A 25,670-nucleotide genomic window follows, 5' to 3' on the forward strand; every position below is an offset into this window, starting at 1 on the left:
ATATTGATCCAACTTGCATGTTGTTCCGAAAAGAGAGTTAGGCCTACACTGCAAAATCCAGAGTGGTAATTTAACCCTGAAAATTTAAATATGGTCCAGGGACCATTTTTTAAAATATTCAGTGTTCAATACCACTCATGGCTTTTGCTTTGCACTGTAAATGGATGCAGATAGTACAATCAACCCCTCTGCTATAGACATAACTTTATATTTTATATCAAAGCAATGGCAACACAGAATAATGAGCTGCACATTCTCACTAATACATTTAAATAAAATAAAAAGTAGTTTGATGGAGACGAGAAATATTGTATTCTCACATTTTTACAAAAGCAAAAGGAGATGATCATTTTGACCAAAGACCAGGCATGTTTCATGCATGTTGGACACTCACAGCACCTGTGCAATGCAATGCATTATTGGTTGTAGAAGGCATGTAGTGAAATGTTGCACTACTAGAGTCATACTTTTGTTTTTAAGCCCATAAAAAGGAAGTTAGTGCCTGTAAAATATACAACACTGCTGAGGGAACTATTCCACTATTCCTTTCTGAATCAAAGGTACATGGCAACAAATATATACTTGCAAATATTTGTGATTTTGCAAACATGTGTAGCATAACCTCATGTAACCTTTCTCATCGTTTGTCTAACATACTTCACTGCACCAGAGTGCGTAAGCACCTGAAACCTCAAAGGTCCACCTGCACATTTGGCAATAATACGTTTTTCAAGTTTGACAATTATTGTGTGAATATTGCTAAATCTCTTACCAATTCACTCAATGCAGTGGAAAACAAAAATAATTATAGGATTTCAAGCACACAATGTATAACAGTCAGTGGAAATTAACATCTACTAATTGCAGCCAACCTCAATACTGCGTAATGGTGCATTCTCCATTGTCATGTTTGAAGAGGGAATCTGCTGGTCAATGTTCATGAAACATCAGAAGAAATAATTAAATCCTGCACAGAGTTGTAGACGTTAGGTAGGACTTAGGGAATCTTTTTGAAGAATCCAAGGGGCAACTTATTTACATTGTCTTGTCTAAAATAAGAGGTTATGGGCAATGTGTCCAAGTGTGCCTATACTTCTCCATTGATCATTAATGTGCCACTACAAGTCGGGGATGTCTTGGTGACAATCTCTTGGCTAGCAGACAAGCTAGGGCAATGCCACCTATCTGGGTGAAGGCTAGTCCCAATACAGTGGCAGCAATGTGGAAGACGTTGTCATTGACGAAGCTGAAGACCTTCCGGAAACAGCCGTGTGGATGGATCCCGGCGGCGACCACTCCTTCACTGTCCGTTGAAGGAAGTGGTCGGTTCCTGCACCCCTTGCGCCTCACACAGCAGCTGTCCGGCAGTGACACCCAGGTGCCGTTCCCCATGGCTGAGAATCCTACATCCTGGTTGGCCCAGTCGGAGGTCAGCCAGTCGCGCCAACCCTCGGCCCCGCAGCACTCGAGGGCCCTCTGGAGGCTGTCCAGAGCGTCCGCCCGACCCTCGTCATCGGCATAGCCTGCCACTGCTCGCTGCAGGCCGCTGCGAAACCCTCCAGCGATGTCTTCACGATAGAAGAGGCCAGAGAGTCCTGTGGCGAGGCCGGCTATAAGTGCAGCCAACTGAAAGAACCCGTAGGCCCTTAACACACAGGGCAGGTTGGCGGCCACCCCCAGGCACCCGAGGAAGCCCCAAGCGGTGACGGTCGCACCTGTAGACAGAAGAATGAGCGGGGCATTGGGATAGCGGTTGGCGGACAGCAACATGTAGTCTGCCAGCGAGGCTTGCGCCCACACTCCCATGGTGAAGATGGCTAACCCGGCTGCCCAGAAGAGGCAGCTGAATGCCAGGAGCCCCAGGCGTAGGAGATGCATGACGCCCACGGGCCGGCAGCAGGGCTGGCCGGCGCCCGGAGGCGGGAGTGCCGGGGGTGCCAGGGAGCCCTCGGAGCACAGGGAAGAGGAGAGGCTTCGCTGCTGCTGGAGGGGGTCTGGATGCTCTCGGTAGGGAGAGAGCAGGTAGCCTGGGATGGCGGACGCTCGACGAGGGAGAGACGGAAGAGTGAGGAGGTCGAGACCCCTTGGAGAAGACGGCCTCCGTGTGGCGAGCTGCTCGCGCTCCCAGTCCAGAACCCGTCTGCCGGGACTCAGCCGAGGTGGCAGGGAGTCGTAAGGCAGTGCAGAGCTCATGGTGCTGGCTCCGGCTTTATCAACCTCCCCCTCTCTCTCCTTCATGCAAACCCTTCCTCTCTCTCTCTCTCTCTAGCTATGCCCCCTCTCTCTCTTGTTCTCCTGCAACACAAAGCCCCCCCCCCCCCAATTCTTTATGACTGGCTGTTAATACGCCACCGCCACCCCCCTGCACCAACTATACCATAAATCCCGATGATGGGTGTCGCGTTGAAGTGTTATCTGCATCCGCAGACGCCTTTATTCCACTCTATTTATCTGTTTATTCGAGCCATTCTTTACACCTGCATGGTCACCACAAATTCCTCCGTCGATCGTGGCGTCCTCTCTGCTGTCCCTCTCTCTGGTCAAGCCTGGTGGTGTTTTTCTGCGGTGGGATGGACTTGGAATCCACCCACGCACACCCTCTCTCGGTGCGGAGGAGACACTCGTTTGGTTTTTATTATGCTCCATTTGTGGCATCAATGAGCTGGCAGAAAGTCCTCAAATCTATTTAAGTGACATTTTAGAATCTGCTTCCTCAAGCCTTAGCCTTCATGACGCACAGACAAATTTGACTTATTTAATATTTTTACATTTCAGAATAAGTTTATGGTACTTATATTTGGATGTCAACACAAAAGAGAAATGTAACTAATGTGTGTTTTGAAAATCAGGGCAGTAAAAACTATTTTTAAAGAAACTTTGATAACAGATTTAATTTTTTAATGACATTGTCCATTAATCTCTAGCAAAAACACAGAACTAACCCTCCAGATGTCCTTTAAAAAATATTGAAATTTAGAAAATAATTTATATACACACGCAAATACATCTTTTATGTGAAGGTCAAAATATTAATTGGACCATTGGAGACGACGTAATTTATAGTCAATTAAGGATATTATAGTAGGTCTTCAATTAAGATAGGGGTGGCAACTGTTGAGCTCATGAAAATTAACGATATAGATTCAAGCAACGGTCCTACTCAATATAAAAACATTAATACAGGTGACAGTTACAAATTCTCATAAAATCTATGTTTATGTTGCTTGAATTTAAACTTCAACAAGACTAAAGCCTCTAGTGAGGGTGGTAACAATAATTAATGTAGTAATGAATTAATCTAATTCATTCATTAATAATAGCAATAATTATTATTATTATTGTTATTATTAGCATTAATTGATGGGCTCAGAGATTGACACACAGAACCAAATCTGTGCAGATAATGCTAACAAACGAAAAAGGTGCTCGTAATTGAAAGCAATTTGCTTTGGTTAGTTGGTGTCAGGCTCAACCAAAAAGAGAGCTGTAGTGTACATTGCTGCTTTGTTAATGTTAAAAGTTTTTCAAAAGTAGTGATGCGACAGGTTGTGACCTTGTAGATCAGCTATTTTTGCCACTTTTGTGCAACACTGTCATAGGAATGAGTAGGACCACTCGTCCTACTTGGCAGCGAGGCGGACTTACTCTTGGTGAGAACAGACAGAACCCTGCAGGCACATTCCCACTAGGCCGAGGAAGAAATACCACCCTTGCCACCAGCAGGACGATTTTTGCAAAACAAATATTTTGAGCAAAATGCCTCAAATCATGAGATCTGATTGCGTCGAGGCCGAGGAATAAATGGCACACTTTTCACATTGGCCTATTATAGCGCCACCAGGAGGCCACAATAACCTACCCGACCTGGCGGAGACCTGTGCCTTTCTGCACTTTTTCTGGTTAGTCATAGTTTACTTTAGGTCATCATAGCTTAGTTTTTAATTTGTTTTCGTCAGTGGAATAAGGTAGTCGAGGATTTTTCACAAATGTTTAAATTTGGAGTTTGAAGTTACAATAGGTTTGTATAGGAAGGGGGCGTGTCTGATAAAATGAATATCAAATGGCTAAATACTGAATCGAGCAACTTAAACGATAGAGGGGTCAACTTAAACGATAAAATGACCCAATTTTAATTAATATAATGCTGCTCCAGTTTGTTTTTTTTATTAATGAAAACACATCTTCAATCAGTACTAGGAGTCATACCGGATGCTAAAAATAGACTTTGAATGCAGTGAGAAAATACCCCTAAGGCCATTGTAATTATGCACTATTGCTCCCTTGTTAAATGGTACATGAATTTTTATCATCTGTCTCTCTCAAAGGCACCCCCGCCCAGTAAAGGGCTAATTAAAGACTTTCTGTTAATTAAACACATTTGTTAGAAACAGATGCCATTTTAAAAAGGACAGTCATAATAACAGTACAGTAGGCCGACAGGAAACGGAGAGAGAGAGATGGGGAGTGACACGCGGCAAAGGCCGTCGGGATCGGGACGTTGTGTGCTTGTAGATCGTCTATTTTTGGCAAAGAGGTTTGGTGTAGAGGGGAAAAAAGAGCAGACCACGTACAGAGTGAAATGTCAAGTTTACTAAGTACTGAGGGCTGAAGTGGTTAAATGTCTGAAAATACATATTAACATGAATCCAACACAACACCGATGATAGTGCTGGCAAACTATTCTATGAAGCCATCTATGAAAAAGTTTAATCTGCGACAAAATTTTATAAAATATGTAGTGGGGGTCCCTGCTTCATGTCTGTCTCAGCTAAGGGGTCCTTGGCCTGAAAACCGTTGAAGACCCCTGGACAAGACAGAGGTCCTTCTTCTAGAGTAAATTAAAGTTACAACTGTGAACAGGACAACTGTAAGAGCTAATTAATACTGCTTTATACTGTTGACTGATATACAGTAGAGTTCAATTAAGTGGGTTGAATATCCTCAGTGGAGAAACATTTATGTTTACGTTTCTAAAAACAGCTCACTGGCCTTCAATTGCATTACATTTAAAATTATAGGCAATACACAAACGGTAAAAAAAAAAAAAAGAATGAATTTAATGTACATTTACATTCATTATTTGACTTAAATAATACATCTGAATAAATAATGGAAGCAATGTGCAAAGGTTTCAACAGAAGAAATTCAGGGCAAAAAGAAAACTCAACTGATGCAGCATTCAAACTGTCAGTCAAAACAAGTATAATCTTTCAATCGAATTCAACATTTCTGTCACAGCTATTCAGACTTATGGGTTTGAAGACAGTGACATAACAATGCATAGTAAATGCAGAAACTTAAGACAAATCTCCAAGTCTACATTGCAACACATGATGGAATGTCACTGGAGTGCCAGCATACAGTAATTAAGCAATATTACATGAGAGGGTGTGCCATAATACTATAGATCAGCATGGCTGTGATTCCATTGTAAGCACAACTCATATCGTCGCAGTCGGGCAGAAACCTTGTTTATCTCCATAATTTTTCTTGTTGTTTTTTTTTCATAAATAAATGCCTTATTTTATATTTGGTCGTATGACAGTGTCGTGCAAAAGTAGAAAAAATATAGCTAGGCTAATCTATAAGCAACACGTTAAGACTATGAAAAAAATCTTTTTCTTTTGGACCACTGCATCCTGAAGCCATAGGTGTTTTCTGCATTAGCCTAGGTGCCATAATTGAAGTGTACAGTAAACTGTCTTGAAGGTGGGTTAAGAGGTTTGCTTTCTGAAAATCTTACTGACCACAGACTGAAAGTGGTTAAGTCTGTCTGTGGGTTTTATAAATATCTATCCAATGAAAAGTACAGTATAAAGACTGAAACACATTTCCTTAAAAGTAACAGTTTTAGATATACAAGGTTTCCACCTGACAGTGACTGTATACATTACAACCTGAACCCTTTATTCTACTGTAAACTATTTAAGTAAAGGGAGTCCGATTATGACCCTACAGGATTCCATGAACAAACAAACAACATATAATTAAGCAGTCAATCGCACTGAGTAGTAACAGACTATTATTCTGTTTAAACCTGGTTTTAATTAACAGTTTAGCCTGAGGCATGCATATCAAAGCTGCCTCTGACAATATTATTCCTGATGCATGTTCAGTTATTTTGTTCAGAAATCGGAGGGTCCAAAGGTTCTCCATGAGCCGCTTCCATGTGCTTCTGCAGCTTAGCCTTGGAGGTGAACGCTTTCATGCACAGTTCACAGTACGATCTCGACGGCTTCTGTCCTGAATGACAGCGTTTGTGTCGCGCCAGCTCCGAGGAGCTCTTGAATTTGAGGTCGCACAGAGAGCAGGGATAGGGACGTTCCCCGGTGTGAATGCGCTCATGAAGCTGTGCTTCACTAAGGGTGAGAAAAGCCTTCTCGCAGTGACCACAAGGGAACGGCCTCTCTCCGGTGTGAATGAGATTGTGTCTGGTTAGTGCGTAGGGTTTTGTAAAGCATTTCCCACAGTAGGTGCACGGGTACGGGCGCACGCCCGTGTGTGACACCATGTGATCTTGTTGTGTTTTTTTGCTCTTGAAACGTTTGTCGCACTTATTGCAGGAATACGGCCTGTCGTCCACATGGGACCTGTAGTGTTTGGAGAGCTCGCCCTGGGAGAGGAAACCCTTCCCACACTGAGAGCAGAGGAAGGGCTTTTCCCCTGTGTGCATCCTTTCATGTCTAACCAGGATGGAGGCCAGCGTGAACCTCTTTGGACAATGGGAGCAATGGAAGGGCCGCTCGCCTGTGTGAGTCTGGAGATGCTTCATGAGCATGAAGCGAAGGGAGAAGCGCTTGCTGCACTGGTTGCACTGGTACGGCCGCTCGCCCGTGTGGGTGGCCTGGTGCCTCTTCACGTCCGACTTGCGCGTGTACGTCTTGTCACAGTGTTGGCACTTGAACTGCCGCTTGACCTGGTGGGTCTGCCGGTGCAGCGAGCGTGCCAGCAGGGTGGCAAAGCCTTCGCCACACTGCTGGCAGACGTAGCGCAGGCTAACTCCGTGGCTCTTCTTGTGCTCGAGCAGCTCGGCGGCGGCGGAGAAGCTCTGGCTACAGATGGAGCAGATCTGAGGGAGTTTGCTCTCTCCCGAGTGGGACTCTTTATGGTGGACGGTTAAGGCGCGGAGGTTGGCGAAGGAGCTCTTGCACATCTGGCAGGAGAAGGAGATTGGCATTCCGTGGTGTTTGCTCTCGTGTTTGGTCAGGTCCCACGAGTGCTGGAAGGTACGATCACACCGGGAGCAATGGAAGGGCCTCTCTCCCGTGTGGGTGAGCTGGTGCCTGCGGACGTCTGACGTGCGCGTAAACACCTTACCACATGTTTCACATGTGAGGGCCTTCCGTTTGCCTTGGGGGGGTGAGAGTTCTAGAGCAATACCTTCACGGTGTTCATTATCATGTTGTTCTGTCTTGAGCGTGTCCCCTTTGGGGAAAAGCTTGATTGAGGTGAATATTTGATCCGTGTCGCAAGGAGAAGGCAAGAATTCATCTCCGTCCTGCTTTGCGTCCGTGAGTGTCCTGTACTCGTCTGTGCGGACGTTTTGTATGTGGATATGAGGGGGGCCGTCTTCATCCGAGTTATGGAAAGGACACTGTGAGCAGGTGAAGATGATGGAGGTCATCTCTCCACATTCATCTAGAATAAATAAGAAATAGAGAGCGGTTCAAATATGTGCATTTGGTGTCAACCATATCATTTTGATACATTTTTGACGACATGCTATCGGAAATGATGCAGCCGAAGTGACTACATTTTTAACCACTTTTATTCTGGTGTCTCTATTTTGGGCATGTCATTATAGGCGAGTTAAATTGTTAAGAGCTTGTAGATCAGCTATTTTTGAAAAGGGCATAAGTGGTCAAAGAAGTTCGGTTTGTGTATTTTAAATGTATTCATTATATGGCTTGGTTGAATATTTGATTCTGATCTGTTATTATTCAATAATGACCGCTGAATCACATTAATCAATCAATCAATCTGCAGTGCTTGGTTGTTGCCGCATTCAACAAGGCAGCTATGTTAACACACTATGTCCTTTTACGCTAAAGTAAACTAAAACATTTTTTTGAAAACATTTGAGGCAAGCAATAGGCAATGCAGTACCAGATTATTGATTCATATTTGATCAATATTTCCAACTGGACATTTCCTAGCCAACCTGTTGCGTTAGCTGGATGCACCTGCCATAATCTAATGCACCGTTTCCCAAACCAATTTTAATGGATCGTGAGTAAATATCCCCCATTTTTACCCTAGATTAAAAAAATATATATAATATTTAAAAATATTTAAAAAAGTAAAAACTAATTTACAAATAATTTCCATAAAAATAAATGTTTAAGAAGTAGTGGAAATGGCACATCTACAAGCTCAACGTGGCGCGAGCTTGTAGATCTGCTATTTTCACTAGTTTGAGTCCCGGGCAAACATCTAACTTCTTTTTTGGGTCTTGAGCTAAAGTTTTGGAACCACTGATCTAATGGACTCTTATCTGTCTTTACTGGAAGCAATTAAATCCTAAATCTATTAAATAGTTTTATAATATTTTGTGACAATTTTATTAATTGCTTTATTAAGTAGCCATGAATGGTGAGCAGGTCACTGTCGAGAAATAAACCCCTTTACGGTGATAAAGACCCCTCCGGGTAATATTGGTCAAATCATTGGTTATCAGCGATCTAGGACTCTCCGAAAATCGAGTTCGGACCCAAAAATCTGCCATGGGTGGGGCTCTAGTTTATTTACCTGTGTTAATTCCTTTGACTGCTATGACAGATGAGGCAATTGCTACCTCAGCACTGTTCCTGGTGAAAAAAAAAAATATATATTGCTGATATATTAGTGGCAAACAACAGAATGACACGTTATATTCATCATACAAAAAGTATGCAAATAATATACTATACATTTTATGTTTTCCAATATTCTCCTTCGACGAAGTCTTGGCTTTAAGTGTGTGCTGCCTGGTTGACTTCTTAATTTCGAGACGGGTGGATCTGCGCACGATTTCCGAGGAGGGCGACAGTTGAGTTTCAAGGCCAGGGGGCAACTGTTGCGTTTCAGAGCCAGGGGGCGACTGTTGCGTTTCAGAGCCAGGGGGCGACTGTTGCGTTTCAGAGCCAGGGGGCGACTGTTGCGTTTCAGAGCCAGGGGGCGACTGTTGCGTTTCAGAGCCAGGGGGCGACTGTTGCGTTTCAGAGCCAGGGGAGGACTGTTGCGTTTCAGAACCAGGGGGCAACTGTTGCATTTCAGAGCCTGGGGCCGAATGTTGATTTTCAGGGCCAGGGATCAACTGTTGAGTTTCAGGGCCAGGGGTCGACTGTTGAGTTTCAGGGCCAGGGGTCGGCTGTTGAGTTTCAGGGCCAGGGGTCAGCTGTTGAGTTTCAGGGTCAGGGGCCGACTGTTGAGTTTCAGTGACAGGGGGTTCACTGGAAGAGTCTGTCGGCCCTTGGCTGACAGACACAGACTCTTCTTCATCCCTGAACTGCATGTTTGACTCCGTCTGCCCGTTCCCTACCTGCCCAGGCTGTACAATGTCATCAACTTCATTGTCTAATTGGACGCTCACTTCATGTGCTGTTCCTTCAACTGTGGTGAATTCTGACTCCACCTCATTTGAATCATCAACCTTCTCTGCTGATGCATCCAGGTCTATGGCTTCCTTCCTGAGCTTAAACGTCTTTGTTAAGGTTTCCAGTGCTTTAGCCACATCTAGGTTTTCACCGGATTCTCCCCCATGTGAACTCAGAGCCTCCATCTCTTCACCAGCGTCACCATCATCCTCTACAGCCTCCATCTGTGCTTCACAGAGCTCCGTCTGGATGTGGACCTCCTCTGTTGACTCCACTACCTCTTCAGTGAACTCAGGCCCGACTACCACTTCGGTGTAATCGGTGTAAACCGTCACAACCCTATACTGGTCTGCTCCCACAAAAGTGATGGGATTAAGTATGTTAGCATAGCTATGCATCGCTTCTAGTCCAATGGCAGCAGTGTTTTTTTGCGAGGGAGGGATGGATAAAGCAGACATTATACAGCTGCCAGCAGTGGATGAAGGGCCATCTAGCAAGAGAGAAAAGAGTAAAATGTAAGGTTCTTTATTGTTACGTCTCGTGTACATGTACCTAAAAGTACAAATTAGTTTTGTCCCGGTCCTCTGACATTGTAGCAGCATAGTGACAGTGATTAACTCTTTCACTGCCAGACTTATTTCAGAATGTGTTGTCCCATTGCCAGGAAAAAGGTGCATTTTTCCTCTGTTTGTTTTTTAACATTGAAGTGAATGGAGCAGCAATTTTTTGGATAGCGTTATCTCCTAGTTCCTTTGAGATAAACCCCCCCAAAAAAATACCAAAAAATTCAGAAAAAATCAAAAAAAAAAAAAAAAAAACCTCTTTCCGTCATTGGCCATGATAGCCATAGAGCCATCGGACGGGAATTCCCGTCCGGGGCAGTCAAAGAGTTAACGACTGATGATAGGAACATCTATACAATTAATATACTGTATATACATTGTACATTATTTACACGCGCGCGCACACGCGCACACGCACACACACACACACACACACACACACACAAAAAGTATACATATTTTTCAAAATGATGCTGTGGCACCACAATATTTTGATTGCACTATATGGCAATGGTACAACACTTGTGTATAAAAGATCTGCACACCAGGTAAGCCGGCGACTCTCTGTATTAAACATAAGTCTGAGGAAGAGCCCTAGTGCTCGAAACGTCACTATAATAAATCTTTACAAATGGGAGCCTCCTGGTGTGTGTATTTTATCTTTATTACATGGTGAGCTTTTTTGATTCAGCACCCTATTAGGTCTAGGATGTCCATGTCTTTTGAACCTTTCTCATTCTTTGGTACAGCACTGGACCCAAGGCTTCCTATTCTGGGAAGCAGATCACAACAACGCATCACTTTGTGATACGTTTTGAGCTTGTAGATCTGCTATTTTCCCTGAAGATATTTCGTGTAGAGCGAAAACAGGAGGGTGTCAACTAGGTATAGGGTTTAAGTGGTTTTAAAGACACTCACATGGCACCTTCAGAAGACCCGCGCTTTTATGGTGCTGGTAGATGAAGCTTAGCTCTTCAGGCGTCGCCTGCGCACATTCCTCCAGCGAGGACGGAGCAGACCCCAGCCACGCTGCAGTCTAGGACCACAACCAGAAACACGTTCACAGCCTGTTACACTTAAAAGGATAACTCCATTAACTCCGTCTCTCTGTATCTGTTGGTGTGAATGCGAGTCGTGAATGAAAGAAATGAAAGTTTGAGAACTACTTGATTTAGAAGGCATTTGTAGAATCGGCCTCAGGTCTTCAGGATTCATTCACACCAAATGACACAGAGATCAAATAGAAAAATGGCAGAGTTGGCTTTTATAGCACACCCCAAAAAAAGACTGCTTTGATGTCGTATATTGTGACATACAGCACGTTTGGATGTACAGTACAAGGACAACTTGCATACAGTGTGAAAGGACAGTGCAATGTGTTTTAAATGTATGTGGTGTGTAAACCCGAGAATATTAATAAAAAAAAACTAAAACTAAAAGCGTTCCATTACGTGGATGCAACTGTGACATAATTCAGCAGCATGGGTTTGTATAACATGGAATGTTTTGCAACACATTGCACAAGGGATAGAGATTGAGACATCTGGGTGGCGATGCCGTAAGATTAATAGTTAGGTGCAGGTGTGGAGGGTACCTGTTTGAGGTCTGGTACTGGAAACAGCTTTTCCAGTTTGGAGACCAACTCCCACAGGAGAATATGCAGAGCATCATCATATTTGGATCCATACTCCACTGGAAAAACCTCCTGGAAGGCAGCAACCATTCATAAAACAGCCACAGACTATTAGCCTTCTGCTTTGAAAGTCAACTCTATAGATGAATTATATAATAATAATGATGACAGCATATATATATTTATTTACATAAAATTGTCAGTTATTAGGGGTATGTTACACAGTCAAACCGTGAGTGAATTTAACTCCGAGTGTTAAAGCTAGATTCCATACGTTTTATCCTCTAAAGAGAAGAGGTCATTACAATGATGTTTATTCATTAAAGTAAACCCTGGATTGCAGCATTATCGCTCAGGATTCAGAACTATGCTGGTGTCTATCTGAAAGGATCAAACCTGGTAGAAGTACGCTCTCTCTGCCGGGTCTTTAAGCAGGCTCTGAACAAGAGCAATGAAAGTGGACTCAGTTTTTTCCACATCCGCATTCTTGAACTGCAAAACAACAAACGGATGTCACAAAACAGAACCAATGAATAAAGTTATATAATTATCAATATGTAGGTCAAATATATCGTCACTGTCAGTAAGAAACCTTGCTGGTCTAAAACCGTTACTTTTCAGGAAATAGATAAAAAATCACCAATGGATCCAATGTTGTTATTATTTAGTCACAAGCTCTTTTCATTGGTTAAAATATGAAATATGGAGATACAAGGTTTGCTTACTGCAGTGTTTGTAGGGGTGAAGCGCAGCTTGTCCAGACCGCGCTGGACCGCTTGAGAGTCAACACAGCCGCGGCTTGAACCTTTGCACAGCTCCAGAATAAGCTGAAACACAGAAATATAGTCACTGCAAAACCCCCAAAATTAAGATGCTGCGATTTTGTCTGTTGAAATAAATGTTAATCAGGTCTATATTCTGATAGTAATCATTGCTATAGTGTTTGTTCAGTAGATTTCTTTGGGGCTTTTCTGTCTTTACTTAGTTTTTTTGGCTGTCAGGCTGCATTAGACAGCCTGACAGCTATATAGTCTATGTTGTATGAGCCTAGACCGCTAGGCCAGCGGGCGCCCCTTAGAACTATAACTTTTGAACTAAAATCTTTTCACTTGCACCAAAAAAAAACGTTTTTTCTTGGAACATTTTCTTTTATACTTTGGCTATTCAAAAATAGCAGATCTTCAAGCTCGTAGTAGATCTGCTATTTTTGTATAAATCGTGTTTTTTTTTGTTGCAACCTTTGATTATGTATATTTGTGTTCAACTCCAATCATTGCTTCTGGGGGTCCCTGGAACAAAATATTTTGAGATGGGGGGGTCCGCGACCAAATACATATCATTTTGGGGGTCCTTGACATGAAAAGGTTTGAGAACCACTGGTCTAGAGAGGGTGTAAGTGGTTGTAACAACAACCTTGGACACACTCGGCACTTCTTGCTCACCCTGGCTCTCAGCCCCAGAACGAGCTGAGCTCTCTGCATGTGGGTTATGAGTCCAGGCACCGACTCCGTCACCGTGAGCACCAGCTGCTCCAGCGCGCCGTAACTCATGACGTCCTTCTGCTTGGCCACCTGCCACATGGCGGCGGACAGCAGCCGCAGCGGTGGAACCAGCAGCCGCAGGGAAGAGAGGGGCAGACCCGGGTCTATGCGGGACACAAGAGGAGCATGGGTCGTTATAGAGCGGTGGTTCTCAACCTGTGGGTCGGGTCCCCACATGATTTGGAAGGGGGGGGGCGGGTCCCCAGATGACAGTGAAGTGACAATTTAAAGACTTTTAGGACAAAAGGAAGAAAAGAAAAAGACCATTTTTTTTAAAATGGCAAAAAAAACATTGGCCAAATTGTCAAATGATATAAGAAAGAGGCAAAAATTGTGAAAATAGCAGATCTACAAGCTCACAAGTGAGCTTGTAGATCTGCTATTTTCACTATATTTACCTGTGGAACAGAGGCAAACTAAATTGAATGCCTCAACTCCTACATTCCTACAAGTGCGTCAGGGTGAGGGGTCCCCAGTTCACATATGATTATTTTGAGGGGTCACGGCCTGAAAAGGTTGAGAACCACTGTATAGAGGGCACAGCACAACTGACACTATGGAATCAACTTCAACTACAGTGATCTATGTTGAAACTTTGTGTGTGTGTGTGTGTGTGTGTGGGGGGGGGGGCTTCTCATCATTTAAAAATAGATAGATAATCTGTGAGCTTGTAGATCAGCAATTTTCGGTATTCAATTGCATGATGTAGGCCTACAGGGCTTAAAGGTCGATTTAGCTGATTATAAAAAAATCTATTCTAATTTTCTTGTGTCGATTTGTATGTATAAAGGTTTCCTTATATTTCAACGAATCAAAGAAAAATAAATAATATTTATATTTTCTTAGAAAACAAATTATCCCAAATTATTATTTCTATTTTTTTCCCCAGCACAACCAGGAGTAGTTCTTTAAACCAGGTTGCAATATATTTTCAAAACCTCATTTGCTCAATTGTTTCACTACAGAAATGTAATATATACTATTCTTTACATTTACTATGACCCAAGTGTTCAATAGCCAGTGGTGGAAGGAAAAAGTACTCAAATTTACAAAAGTACAAAAATATTGGTATCAAAATGTACTTAAAGTACCAAAAGTAGAAAGTACTCATTATGCAGAATGTCCAATAGAAAATAGCAGATCTACAAGCTCACAATGCCTGCAACGCATTGTGAGCTTGTAGATCGGCTATTTTAAATGGCCGAAATGTATATAGGGCTGAAGAGGTTAATGCATGTTTTGTAATAATAATAAAAATCTACAAAGTAACTAGTAACTAAAGTTTTCAAATAATGACAGTGGAGTAAAAGTATAATTGCCTCTGAGATCTGTAGTGGAGTAGAAGTATTAAGGACTGAACATTGGAAATACTCCAGTCGAAAATATTTCAAAATTGTACTTAAGTACAGTACTTGAGTAAATGTACTTCGTTACTTTACACCACTGTCAATAACTACACTGGGCATCAGAATATGAACTAGTGTAGTTGCTGGAGACAAATAATGTACAGTGGCCATTAGACTAAATTACATGCCAACACATTTCGCAGACATGATGCATCAACACAAAAGGACACACATAAATAACATAAATGATTTAAATAAACACATTATAACACTTTTAACACGCGTGATGCGTTTTTAGTGCCATTAAATAGTCATGTACTGCCGATTAACCTCGCGTCACCAGCATTTCCACCGCGGAGGAAGATCCGGTTTAGAAAAAAGGAGGAAAAAAATATCATGTTCCGGTGGTGGGTATCGGTTGGCATCGCATTGCTTTTGTTCCCCACATAATGCGCATCAATTCGTTTAGTCTCACTAGTAACACTGCGAGTTGGGAAAAAAGATGGACATACCAAAGCATTATTATACCAAAAGAAGCGAAACAATTATATATATTAAAAAAAAACACATTTTAAACTAGGGGGATCATTTTGGAGGTGCACGGCGCCAGAGGTTCCGGCCACCTGATGACGTAAAGTTATTTCCGCTCCGACCGGATCAGAAACACGAAAATGGTATTGATCCCAGGCTAACTGGTTGCTTGGCAGTTTTCCCACTAATGCTAAAGCAACTTTACTCAGATACATACCAATAATTCTTTGATTTGATCCTCTAGAATCCATGACTTAATAAAACCGTTCTGGTGCAAAAGTGTAAATGAATGTATAAGTGAAACGATGGGTGTTTGTGGTTTTAGTGGCTAACATGCGCTAATGGAACGCAAGCACCCGACGCCTCAACTCTTCTTCCGCCTCTTCTTCTTCTCTTGGTTTATTGACGGATCGCAACCAAGGTAAAGGTATATACCGCCACCTACTGTACAAGAGTGTGTAACATCATGTCATTTATCCCAGCGATTAACTTTTATCTTATTCTGCTACCATTACCAACCATTACTACTCCCTTCCCCTCTGCTCCAAGAATCCCTATAAGATCCCATTATCGTCCTGCTTCACAAACTTTGTCATGTAATTGTACTCTTTCCTCTGCATGACTGTCACAATTCAATAAAATGTGCTCTACATTTTCTGTGTCACCACAGTTCCCACAATTGTTGCTCACTGCCTTATGCATAATAAACAATGTGCTATTTAACCCTGTATGACCCACAGTCTTGTTAATGTTGCCTGTCCATCTCGGCGTCTAGAGTAGACTCAATGATTGTATGACATTCTGTATAGTAATGTGTATATCTGACTGCCTCTTATATGTCATCATGATTTGTGTGCATGGGGTTCTCATCTTAAACAAGCTTAGTGCTTAATGAGAGTTCCAGTTTAGCAGACCTTGTATTGTGAATTTGTACTTCCATGTACTGTTATGTACTGTCATGTTCTATTCTCATGTCTTACTAAATAAACTACATCAATCAAAACTCCCCTTCTGCTCCTTTCATTAGAACTCTTTGCAGTGACTGTTTTTTTGTATTTTATAATAGCCTACCAGCTTCCTTTCCGATCTTCATCCCACCTTCTCTGCCATATTTCCCTTCACCCTTTCCTAGTAATATTTGTAGAGCTATCTCCTGTTGTAATGCCCTTTCGGCAAGCTTATCAGCAGCACCCTCATATAACCGCTCATGTGCTGGCAAACAGCAAAACCGTACATCTATGCCACCTCTGTGTAGTCCTAACAAATAATGGTTAAGTTCAGTAACTAGGCCTAAGTCCTCCTTGACTGACTTTAATGAACTGCAAACTTTTTAATACAGCTAAAGAATCAATGCACACCACCACCTGATCTGGTTTGACCTCCTCAACCCATTGTAACCCAGTGATGATTGCCAGTCTCTGCTGTATACACTGATACATAATCTGGTTACTGCCACCTTCTGTTTAGCTCGGAGCACTTATTAACACATCTAATAAAAAAATAATCATTTTACAGATTGGTGGTCACATGAACACAGACCAGGCTTTTTACAGGAATATACAGTATATATTTTAGTCACTTTATTTTTTTTATTGGCACCGTTTTGCTTGATACAATGCTACAAAGACTGAGCTTGAAAATAAATCTTTTCTTTTTTACATTTTGAAGCAAAGTGTATTCAATGTTTATAACAGGCAAAGCTCACAAAACAAAACTCGACAAGTCGCTTGGTTTCTTAAACAAAGTGCATTCTGGACTTCAACAACATGGCTGTGGTTTTAGTGATGTATCTATACTCAAAATACAATCAAAATTAACCCTCAACCAAATGTATCTAACTTAAAGTGTTAAATTAACACTCAAGTACAAAGCATGTTCTGAGTAATGCAAGATACAAATTTACAGTACACTTGGTAAAGCCAATTTATTAAACCATCATCACAAATCATTTTTCATATTGTCGCTGTCAGGCAGAAACCTTGTACGTTCAAAACCGTTACTTTTCAGGGAAATGGTAAAAAGGACCTGTGTTCCAATGTACTTATGATTTAGTTACAAGTTCTTGTTAATACTTTTCATTGGTTAAGTATTTATAAAACCCACAGACAGATATAAAGGAACACTTCACCCATTTTGAACCTTCACCGTCTTCATATAATTGATAGTACCATTTTTATCTACTCGCTCTGTGTCTCAGAGGTGGACTGTGCAAAGTTCAGAAACCTGCCTACAAGTGACGTCATCGTATTATTATTATTATTATTTGACAATTTATTGTTGCATGGCTTCTATTACAGTATGCTCACTTTCCAGGAAGAGAAAGGCTGTAGTTTCTATTGGCATGGAATCGCTATTCTCCATCCATGATGTCACTGGTAGGCAGGTTTCTGATGAGATATGGAGGATATTTTATAATGAGCATTAGTGAGGATCAACTTTTGTGTGACACTGACAAAACAACAAAGTATAAAATAGGGCATTAATAAAAAATAAAACTCAAAAGAAACACAAGGTTTCTGCCGACAGCGATGAAATAGAGATGATTATCCATGGATGAACATGACATTTGCTCATGTTTAATGGTTTCCTCATGGCACCAGAAGAATGAGAAGTTCAACTGTGCACAGTGTACAGTGAAATGTACAAACATATTTTATCCCCCCCCCCACATTGAGAATGTCAATACAATAGAACTAACACAACTGTGGTGGTTGGAGCCTGGGGTGGTCTCCCTAGCCTGCTCTTCCATTGCAACATTTAGATCCTGTGGTCAGGTAGGACACCTACTGGTTAACAAGAGGTATTGCATAACACTCTGAACGAAAATGGCAAATTTTCCCAAAATTAATGAGCTCTTCCATGGTTTGTTGCCCGGGACATAAATGTTACGGATTGCAGCTTTAACATAAGTAGCTCTTACACATGTTTCTATAATCCACAACAAATGCTAACAAAACTGCACGCACGCACGCGCACACACACACACACACACACACACACACACACACACACACACACACACACACACACACACACACACACACACACACACACACACACACACACACAGAATAGCAATATCTACATAAGTTACGCTTAGTATTTGTATAAAACTACTTCATACAGCCCTGCGTTCTAATTACTGTTTACACATTCAACCAGTTAAATGTGATGTCATTCTTTTTTAAGAGAGGTCAAAATCAGTCAGTAACTAACCAATGAGAGTGCAATTAATTTCTTTCTCATTGAAACTCCTTTTCATACTACAATGCAGTCACTATTATCAGAGACAGACACTTTGCTATGACTGTCTGTCCCTAATGTACTGTACATCCACATAAACACAGGTAGACAGCTGTTGAAAATCCTTCAAATTGTTATGCCTCAATTACACATTGAATATAGACAAACTACAAGCTTGTAGATCAGCTATTTTAGCTGACGCGACACCGCTGTACGATGAAGAAACCCGTAATTAGTGGTTCTCTCAACATGCACATTGATTCAAGTAAGGCTGTGTGTGCACATCCAGCTTAGTGCCGGTGCAGCAGACTCAATGGAATACTTGAATGAATACATTAATGTTACATAAATCAAAAGCATGCTGCTCCAGGGCATTTACTGCCCAAACAATGCTTTCTTCTTGTGCTTTTACACATTTTCTCCCTAATTCAGTCAAAAAGGACACCCGTGGGTAAGAATTGCACTCTTGAATTGTCTGCGGTGGTGGGCGGGTGTTTTATCTATATGCAAACCCAGACACCCTCTCCAAGACATTTATTGTGCAAATAAAATGTCTCAGCAAACAATGTTTTTTAACCTCAACTTTGAAAATGTTGTTTGCAGGCCTTTATTTACACGATAAATCTTGGTGGAGCAACATGCTGTTCTAGCTTTAATTTACTCACCAAGGACTGCCATTTATAGTTTATTTTCCCCAGTACAGATGGGAAATGAGGGCCCACTCAGACCAGTTTGTATGGTCTAGTCTAGTGAAGTCAATGCAAACCCCTATAGATGGTATGGGATGGTCCATACAGACCAGTAGTACAGATGGTACAGGGTGTTCCATACAGACCAGTACAGACGGTATAGAGCGGCTCATAGAGACGGTGTTATGGTGTTGAGGACAGAGGAAGCAGGTCAGTCACTGAAAGATGATTCAGTGCCAGAGCTGTCATCGTCATCCTGTCCCTCTGTGTTCCTCTGGCCTCCATCAGGCACAGGTGCATCTGGTGATCTGTGAACAGTAATCATGGGGAAGTTACTGGCTATGTATATACTGTATATATATACCCTGCGGCATACTAGTGTCATGTCCAGGCGATGCACTTGTACATCAAGCTGAGTCACGCTACAGAAACAGGAGATGGGCTCCTGCCCTATGGGCCTCATGGCTTGGCAAGGCTTATTTACTTATATAATGTATATCATTTATGTATTATATCAACAATGATGTATGTGGTGTGGGTGATGGACCGATTTAAGCAGTCACACCTGGTCTGAGTTTAGACTCTGACCTGGCTGTGACTACACACCTGTTGTGCATCGATCAATGCACACAGGATTAACCATCCATGACAACACATGTACATCTGCTCTGCCTTGTACCATCTTGAACTCACTACAATAAACGTGTTTGTGCCATCTGCCTGACTGAGTGTCAGAGGAACTCCAGCAAAGCCTCAGAGGTGACATGTGGCAAACAAACTGCTACAATGTACAAATAGTATTTCGCTATTTATAGCGAGCAAATAAAATAAAATACTACAGCATTTACAGTTGTGCAAATGCTATTGTATTAGTGGCATAAGTATTCTTGCTATAAATAGCTCTATGCTATTTGTACACCATTGTTGATCAAATGTAGTTATTTTCTTTACTTTATTCTGACTTTTTAAATCTTCTTTTATACTGTGTATGTTGTTGTTGTTTTTTGTTTTTTTTTATCATGAATTTTGTCTACAATGTTGAGGAGGCTCTACATCCAAGAATGTATCTGTCTGTAACGTTGTGCAACTCTAATGTAAACATGTGACAATAAAACCATTGAAGCCTGGTTGGCTCAGTCACACATTTCTTACATCTTACAACTGCAGTGAGATCCAACAGTAAGGACATGTTGAAATGTGACTGAATACTTTGTGGTAACAGCACTTAATGTCATTAAATAGCACTCACTCAAGCAGGCTGGGATCCAAACCTTCCAGGACCATTTTGTTCTTTATCGCCATGACTGGGACCCCCTGTAAAAGTGAAGGCATGTTGGGATAAAGTGAAACATACCAGGGTTTTTTCTCCTCAGATATTGCAGTTCGGTGGTTGATGCACTGGTTGAGTCATCAGGGCACCTCTAACTATACAGTACAATCCTCAGTGTTCATTTAACTCTGAGAGTGTACAAATTTCCATTTGTACACTTTCAGAGTTAAATTAACACATTACTTTTACAATGTGGGTTTCATGGTAAACTCACCACTTGGACCATTTTTAGATATCGGGCATAGCGTGGATCCTTGGCCACTGTCAAGACGCTTTCTGCTACATGCTCTGTTGGCTCCTGAGTAGGTTCTGAAACGTTCTGAGAGGTCTGGTGTAGGGGCAGAAGAATATTTAGATCAAATATGAATTGATAAGTGATTGTAAGATGTGTATGTGTGCACTGCAGCACTCTATAGAAAACGGTCTCCGTTTTAGAACTGTAAGTAACGTGAGTATGTTATTCCAAAGCCTATTTCTTTGGGGAGTGCTCAATTTGGTTCACGGTGAGGGAAACTTTGAACCATTATGTGCACAGTTTTTACAGCAAATGCCAACAAAAAGACTTTTCAAATTGAAGGCAGGCCGATAGCAAGCCCTTGGACGGAATAAGTTATCATTCAAACCAAAACGAGCGCAGCCTCCACAACAATCATAGTGATAGGGCATGTGAGTTATCAACCATTGTCCCTGCATAGATCAAACTATTCTCAATCCTGGGCTGAATTTCCATCTTGGTTCCTAGAAGACCCACTTTTGGGAGATACCAGGTTTCCACATAACACTGGTGCTTAAGTGGTTAAATAAAATAAGGTTCAGTTTATGTTTATTTTATATTTAAGTATGTATAATAAAAATCACACCCAGTGTGAAGTGGGCGGTGTGGTCATCACAGTGGTCATCATAGTGATGGAAGCTCACTTCCCAAAAAAAAATATTTTTGGAAGTGCATAATCCTATTTATAGGTTATTAATGTCATCATGTGTCTCGCTAGCCAATCACAGTGCTGAATAGAGTCAGCCAATAGAGTCAGCCAATCACAGTACAGCTAGGGGTCTAACTAATGGGCCAATCACAGTGCAGGAAACTAATACTAATGAGGTGTCCCAACCCCACTTATAGGGGCGGCTACACCGCCCAAAAATTATGCTTGATAATGAAAATGTTGATCTTTTACAAAATATGGGTAATCGCTGGTCTAGGACTCTCCAAAATCGGGATCGGCATTGGACCCAAAAGAAACTGGTATCTAAGCATGGCTATCTACCTCTGTAGGTGGCACTGACACCCCCACAGGATCAGAACCATTTCCTTGGCTTTGATTGACTGCCGGTTCATTGGTCTCTCCTGTTAGGTTCTGACTAACACTCTCAATTTTGACGTCCTCCAACCCAGGAATAGAGGACAGCTGTGGAGAGATTGAGAGGATATTCACTACATAGCACAATCAAAACACAGACTCTACTCTATTTGAATGGCATGTGCACACAATGCCATTAAGGAGTGTTCAGTATTCAAGATAACATGAGATAACATAATGCAGTGGTTTTCAACATCGGGGTCCGGGGACACCAATGGGTCCTTGAGAGGGCTCCAGGGAATCCCCAGCTAAATTATTAATAGTCTTTACCATTAATACATGTACCAGTAAATATAACAAGAGAACAGACAAGAATGTTTTGACCAAAGTTTCATTGACAGTCCATATCGGACCAAATCAGTAAAATATGTTCTTAGATGGGGGTTATAGAAAAACATCTGTCTCAACAAAGAAATTACAGAGGTTGAGAATCACTGATGTAAAGTTCACATGTGGGGACAAGTTGAATAGCTGACCTTTGCTTCCAAAATGCTTAGTGTCGTTTCAATCTGCTGTATTCGGAGGGATATACTTGCAAGTTTCTGCGAGAGACAAGTTGTGACAGGACAGCATTGTGTTAACCCATTTAGACCGGGAAAGAAACTGTGTAATTTTTTTGATTTCTTTGGCTATTAAAAAATAGCAGATATACAAGCTCGTAGCACGGCACTGAGTTTTTAAAGCAAACATTTGTGACTCAAATCTTTGCTTCTGGGGATTCTACAAATGTATTCTAAATCCTAACAGTTTTCTGAAACACTTATGTTGTTGCTATAATCAATGGTTCTCAAACTTTTTCATGTCAAGGAGCCCCAAAATTATATGTCTTTGGCTGCAGACCTCCATCTCAAAATATTTTGTTCCAGGGACCCCCAGAAGCAAAGATTTGAGTAAAAGAATGTTTGCTTAAAAAAAATATATATGTCACAGGGAAATTGGAGAACCAGGGAAATTGAAAACGGAGCGCTCGTTTTTAGGCGCAGGGCTTCGGGGCGAGGCGGGGCTTTTCGAGACAGGGTTTTTTACGCGAGGCTCGCGAGGAGTAGGAGGAGGAGGAGGAGGAGGAGAAGGAGGACGCGGCGCCGCGAGGCGGGGCTTTGATGCGAGGCGGTGTGATGAGGAGGAGGAGGAGGAGGAGGAGGAGGAGGAGGAGGCGGCGCCGCGAGGAGGGGCTTTGATGCGAGGCGGACCTGGCTTTTGTTGTTCCCCCCCACATAGCAACCAGGAAGCTACGCTAGGGGAACGCTGAACACTCGTTCACACACACGTGATAATAGTTATTGTCCATGACGGAGGTGCGCCGACTTAGCAGAGCTTGAGGCCGAGGAGGCACGCCCGAGCGAATCCGGGCGCGAGTGACCGTGCCGACCGGCCGATGGTCTGCTAGTCGAATCAGCGCCGTCCGAGTTGTAAACCGATAGGGAGAGAATAGATCTTTTCATGGATTACTATCCATGTGTGTGTGTGTGTGTGTGTGTGTGTGTGTGTCAGGGATAAACTAAAACAAATGTTAAAAGCCAGAACACAATAAAATTATCTTAACGGTCATGCTTTCAATAAACCAAATTGAAAGCATGAGCGTGTGCGCGTGTGTGGTCGGGGCCATATATGTTAGTGCACTGTGGTTGGGAAGCCTTGTGGCTTGCATTGCCCTCTAGTGTTGGTTCTACAGAATTGCCTGGGGGGCGGTGAAAACGAGCGCTCCTTCTCCAATTTCCCTGGTTCTCCAATTTCCCTGCAACATATACATTCAAAGATTTGCACAAATGTTCAAGATTTTTGCCAGACCCAGGGGGTCGGCCTACATGAGGCTTTGACGGTCTTTCCCTCTTTTCCTCCCGGTCAACGTTGTTCCTCCCGGTTCAACGTTTTTCCTCCCGGTCAACGTTTTTCCTCCCGGTTCAACGTTTTTCCTCCCGGTCTGTCCCTCTTTTTGATTGGCCAAGCTTAGCGTGACGTAGTGCTCTGATCTTCAGATTTCAACCACTAGGGGTCTGGCAGTGCTCCGACGAGCACTTTTTCTAGTTCACAAATAGCAGATCCACAAGCTCATAGCGTGGCACTCGGTGTCGCGCTATGAGCTTGTACATCTGCTATTTTGGAATAGCCAAAGTATAAAATAACGGTTAAAGTGGTTCAAATCAAAATGACACAGATGCGTCCCCGGGCTTAATGGGTTAATCAACTGCTACATTGATTTAGACGTTTATAGTGACCCAAACCACGAGGGTGAAGTAATCAATGGAGGGTAAATGGTATAGACTGATACATTACCTCTTCACAAACTGTTGAAAAGCGGTTGAGAAACCTGACTGTGTGCACGATGAACTGATTGAGATAAGCTACAATCCTCCTCTGTTGTATAGCTGGGACCTGATAGGAACAGACATGATGATCAATAATAGAGACAAGATCAATACATGATAATCAATTATAGACATGACAACCAATAATCGATACATGATGTTCAATAATAACAGAGACATGATGATCAATAATAAGAGATATGATAATCAATAATAGATACATGATTATTCAATAACAGACATGATCAATAATAAAGTGGTAATCAATGATAAATTAGATACATGTGCAAAGCAGTTACTGCACCACAGTAAAATCCAGTGGTGTAAAGTAACTAAGTACATGTACTCAAGTACAAATTTGAGGTATTTGTACTTTACTTGAGTATTTCCAATTTTCAATAATTTTACCCTACTACATCTCAGAGGCAAATATTGTACTTTTACTCCACTTCAATTATTTAGAAAACTTTAGTTACTAGTTACTTTGCAGATTTGAATTATTATTACAAAACATACATTAACCACTTCATTCAGCCCTATATACATTTATGATCTACAATCCATAGATCATTTAGATCTGCTATTTTCAAAAGATTTTTTTTACAAGTGAAAACTTGAAATGGGACATTCTGCATAATGAGTACTTTTACTTTTGGTACTTTAAATACATTTTGATGCCAATACTTTTGTACTTTTACTCAAGTACATTTTGAATTCCGGACTTTTACTTGTAACAGAGTATTTCCATATTGCAGTATTGATACTTTTACTTAAGTAAAAAATATATATACTTTTTCCACTGTATAATCTGTACCAGACTATTAATGTAATTCTGAGGGTGTACAAATCTCGTTATAAATCAATGACTATAGATAGCCTACATTATTTATTACTGAGGATTCTATTGTGTGCACAATGCTTACGTTTGAGTCTCTACCTCAAAACGTTGGAGCTACAGTATCTGACCTGAGAGGCACAACAGATCTGTTTGGAATGTAACGATCATCGTTACATTATTTACATTCACGTCGATGTAAGGTTTGTATGTAGGAATGTAAACATGATCAGTTCCTCGGTACCACACTAACCTTAGTCAGATCAACTCCAGAACCGACAATCGGTAATCCGTCCTCATCCATGACGGATATTTTGATGTACTTTTCTGATAAAGGTGCGAGAAAGGTCTATATTATTTACTTTAAATAAAAAATACGATTCATATCATGTGACCAAAGTGTGACAGCTCCATGGCGGCACAACAAACCAAAGGCTCTGGGCTTTGCTCTAGAGTCTAGACGTCTAGCCCTGATATATGACTGTCATATGACAGTCATATATGATCAACGTGTTTTCACTTTCTCTTTTTTTTTTACCCGTACATCTACATAAGCGTTCAAATTTCAAATATGAAGTGTTGTTGACCCCATGGTTACGGATGTTACAATTATGTCCGGGCCCTCAAAAGTACCTGTATCTTCTGTATTGTTCAATAAAAAGCATTTTAATCCGATTGGTGGCCATTTTCTACGTATTTTCTCAATATGCTTTCAACTAA

General features: G+C 41.7%; 3 protein-coding genes across 4 annotated transcripts; all 3 read right to left on the reverse strand.

The window, feature by feature from the left end:
- Window positions 1-1,107: 1,107 nt before the first annotated feature.
- Window positions 1,108-2,193, reverse strand: LOC308079955 (tetraspanin-7-like; the record flags this gene model as incomplete). The annotated part of the gene is made up of 1 exon (XM_080421622.1): window positions 1,108-2,193. The coding sequence occupies one exon, from the start codon at window positions 2,191-2,193 to the stop codon at window positions 1,108-1,110; it is 1,086 nt and encodes a 361-aa protein (XP_080277748.1).
- A 2,939-nt stretch (window positions 2,194-5,132) lies between these two features.
- Window positions 5,133-15,552, reverse strand: LOC308079144 (uncharacterized protein). Its single transcript, XM_080420521.1, has 9 exons — window positions 15,407-15,552; window positions 13,214-13,416; window positions 12,497-12,598; window positions 12,168-12,263; window positions 11,733-11,843; window positions 11,057-11,174; window positions 8,910-10,065; window positions 8,749-8,807; window positions 5,133-7,638 (listed from the first exon to the last, which is right to left on the reverse strand). Exons 1-9 carry the CDS (start codon window positions 15,438-15,440, stop codon window positions 6,113-6,115), a joined length of 3,405 nt encoding a protein of 1,134 aa, XP_080276647.1. The 5' UTR covers window positions 15,441-15,552; the 3' UTR covers window positions 5,133-6,112.
- Window positions 15,553-18,510: 2,958 nt separating this feature from the next.
- On the reverse strand, window positions 18,511-25,346 carry LOC308079470 (WASH complex subunit 3-like). 2 transcript variants are annotated; one of them, XR_013932611.1, is made up of 8 exons: window positions 25,204-25,346; window positions 24,084-24,182; window positions 22,286-22,351; window positions 21,717-21,857; window positions 20,666-20,779; window positions 20,371-20,435; window positions 18,716-19,429; window positions 18,561-18,618 (listed from the first exon to the last, which is right to left on the reverse strand). XR_013932611.1 is itself a non-coding variant. In XM_080420987.1 (7 exons), the coding sequence occupies exons 1-7, from the start codon at window positions 25,252-25,254 to the stop codon at window positions 19,333-19,335; spliced, it is 633 nt and encodes a 210-aa protein (XP_080277113.1). In that variant the 5' UTR covers window positions 25,255-25,346; the 3' UTR covers window positions 18,511-19,332. The 2 variants fall into 2 exon arrangements, 1 of the variants encoding a protein (XP_080277113.1); XM_080420987.1 differs by having other exon boundaries at window positions 18,511-19,429.
- Between the last annotated feature and the right edge of the window lie 324 nt (window positions 25,347-25,670).

This window comes from Gymnoscopelus braueri (genome assembly GCF_963280865.1).
Source record: "Gymnoscopelus braueri genome assembly, chromosome: 23".
In the NCBI taxonomy this organism is placed as follows: Eukaryota; Metazoa; Chordata; class Actinopteri; order Myctophiformes; family Myctophidae; genus Gymnoscopelus; species Gymnoscopelus braueri.

Bases quoted from the DNA above. Each gene is read 5' to 3' on its own strand.
- LOC308079144 (XM_080420521.1), bottom strand. From the start codon at position 15,440: ATGGATTCTAGAGGATCAAATCAAAGAATTATTG. The intron at 10,066-11,056 runs GTGAGTGTCTTT...CTCTCTTGCTAG, and splicing joins GGGTCTTCTGAAGGTGCCAT to ATGGCCCTTCATCCACTGCT. The intron at 7,639-8,748 runs GTAAATAAACTA...TATTTATTCTAG, and splicing joins AGTCAAAGGAATTAACACAG to ATGAATGTGGAGAGATGACC.
- LOC308079470 (XM_080420987.1), bottom strand. From the start codon at position 25,254: ATGGATGAGGACGGATTACCGATTGTCGGTTCTGGAGTTGATCTGACT. The intron at 21,858-22,285 runs GTCAGCTATTCA...ATCTCTCCACAG, and splicing joins TAAGCATTTTGGAAGCAAAG to CTGTCCTCTATTCCTGGGTT. The intron at 19,430-20,370 runs GTGAGTGCTATT...TACTGTTCACAG, and splicing joins TTGGATCCCAGCCTGCTTGA to ATCACCAGATGCACCTGTGC.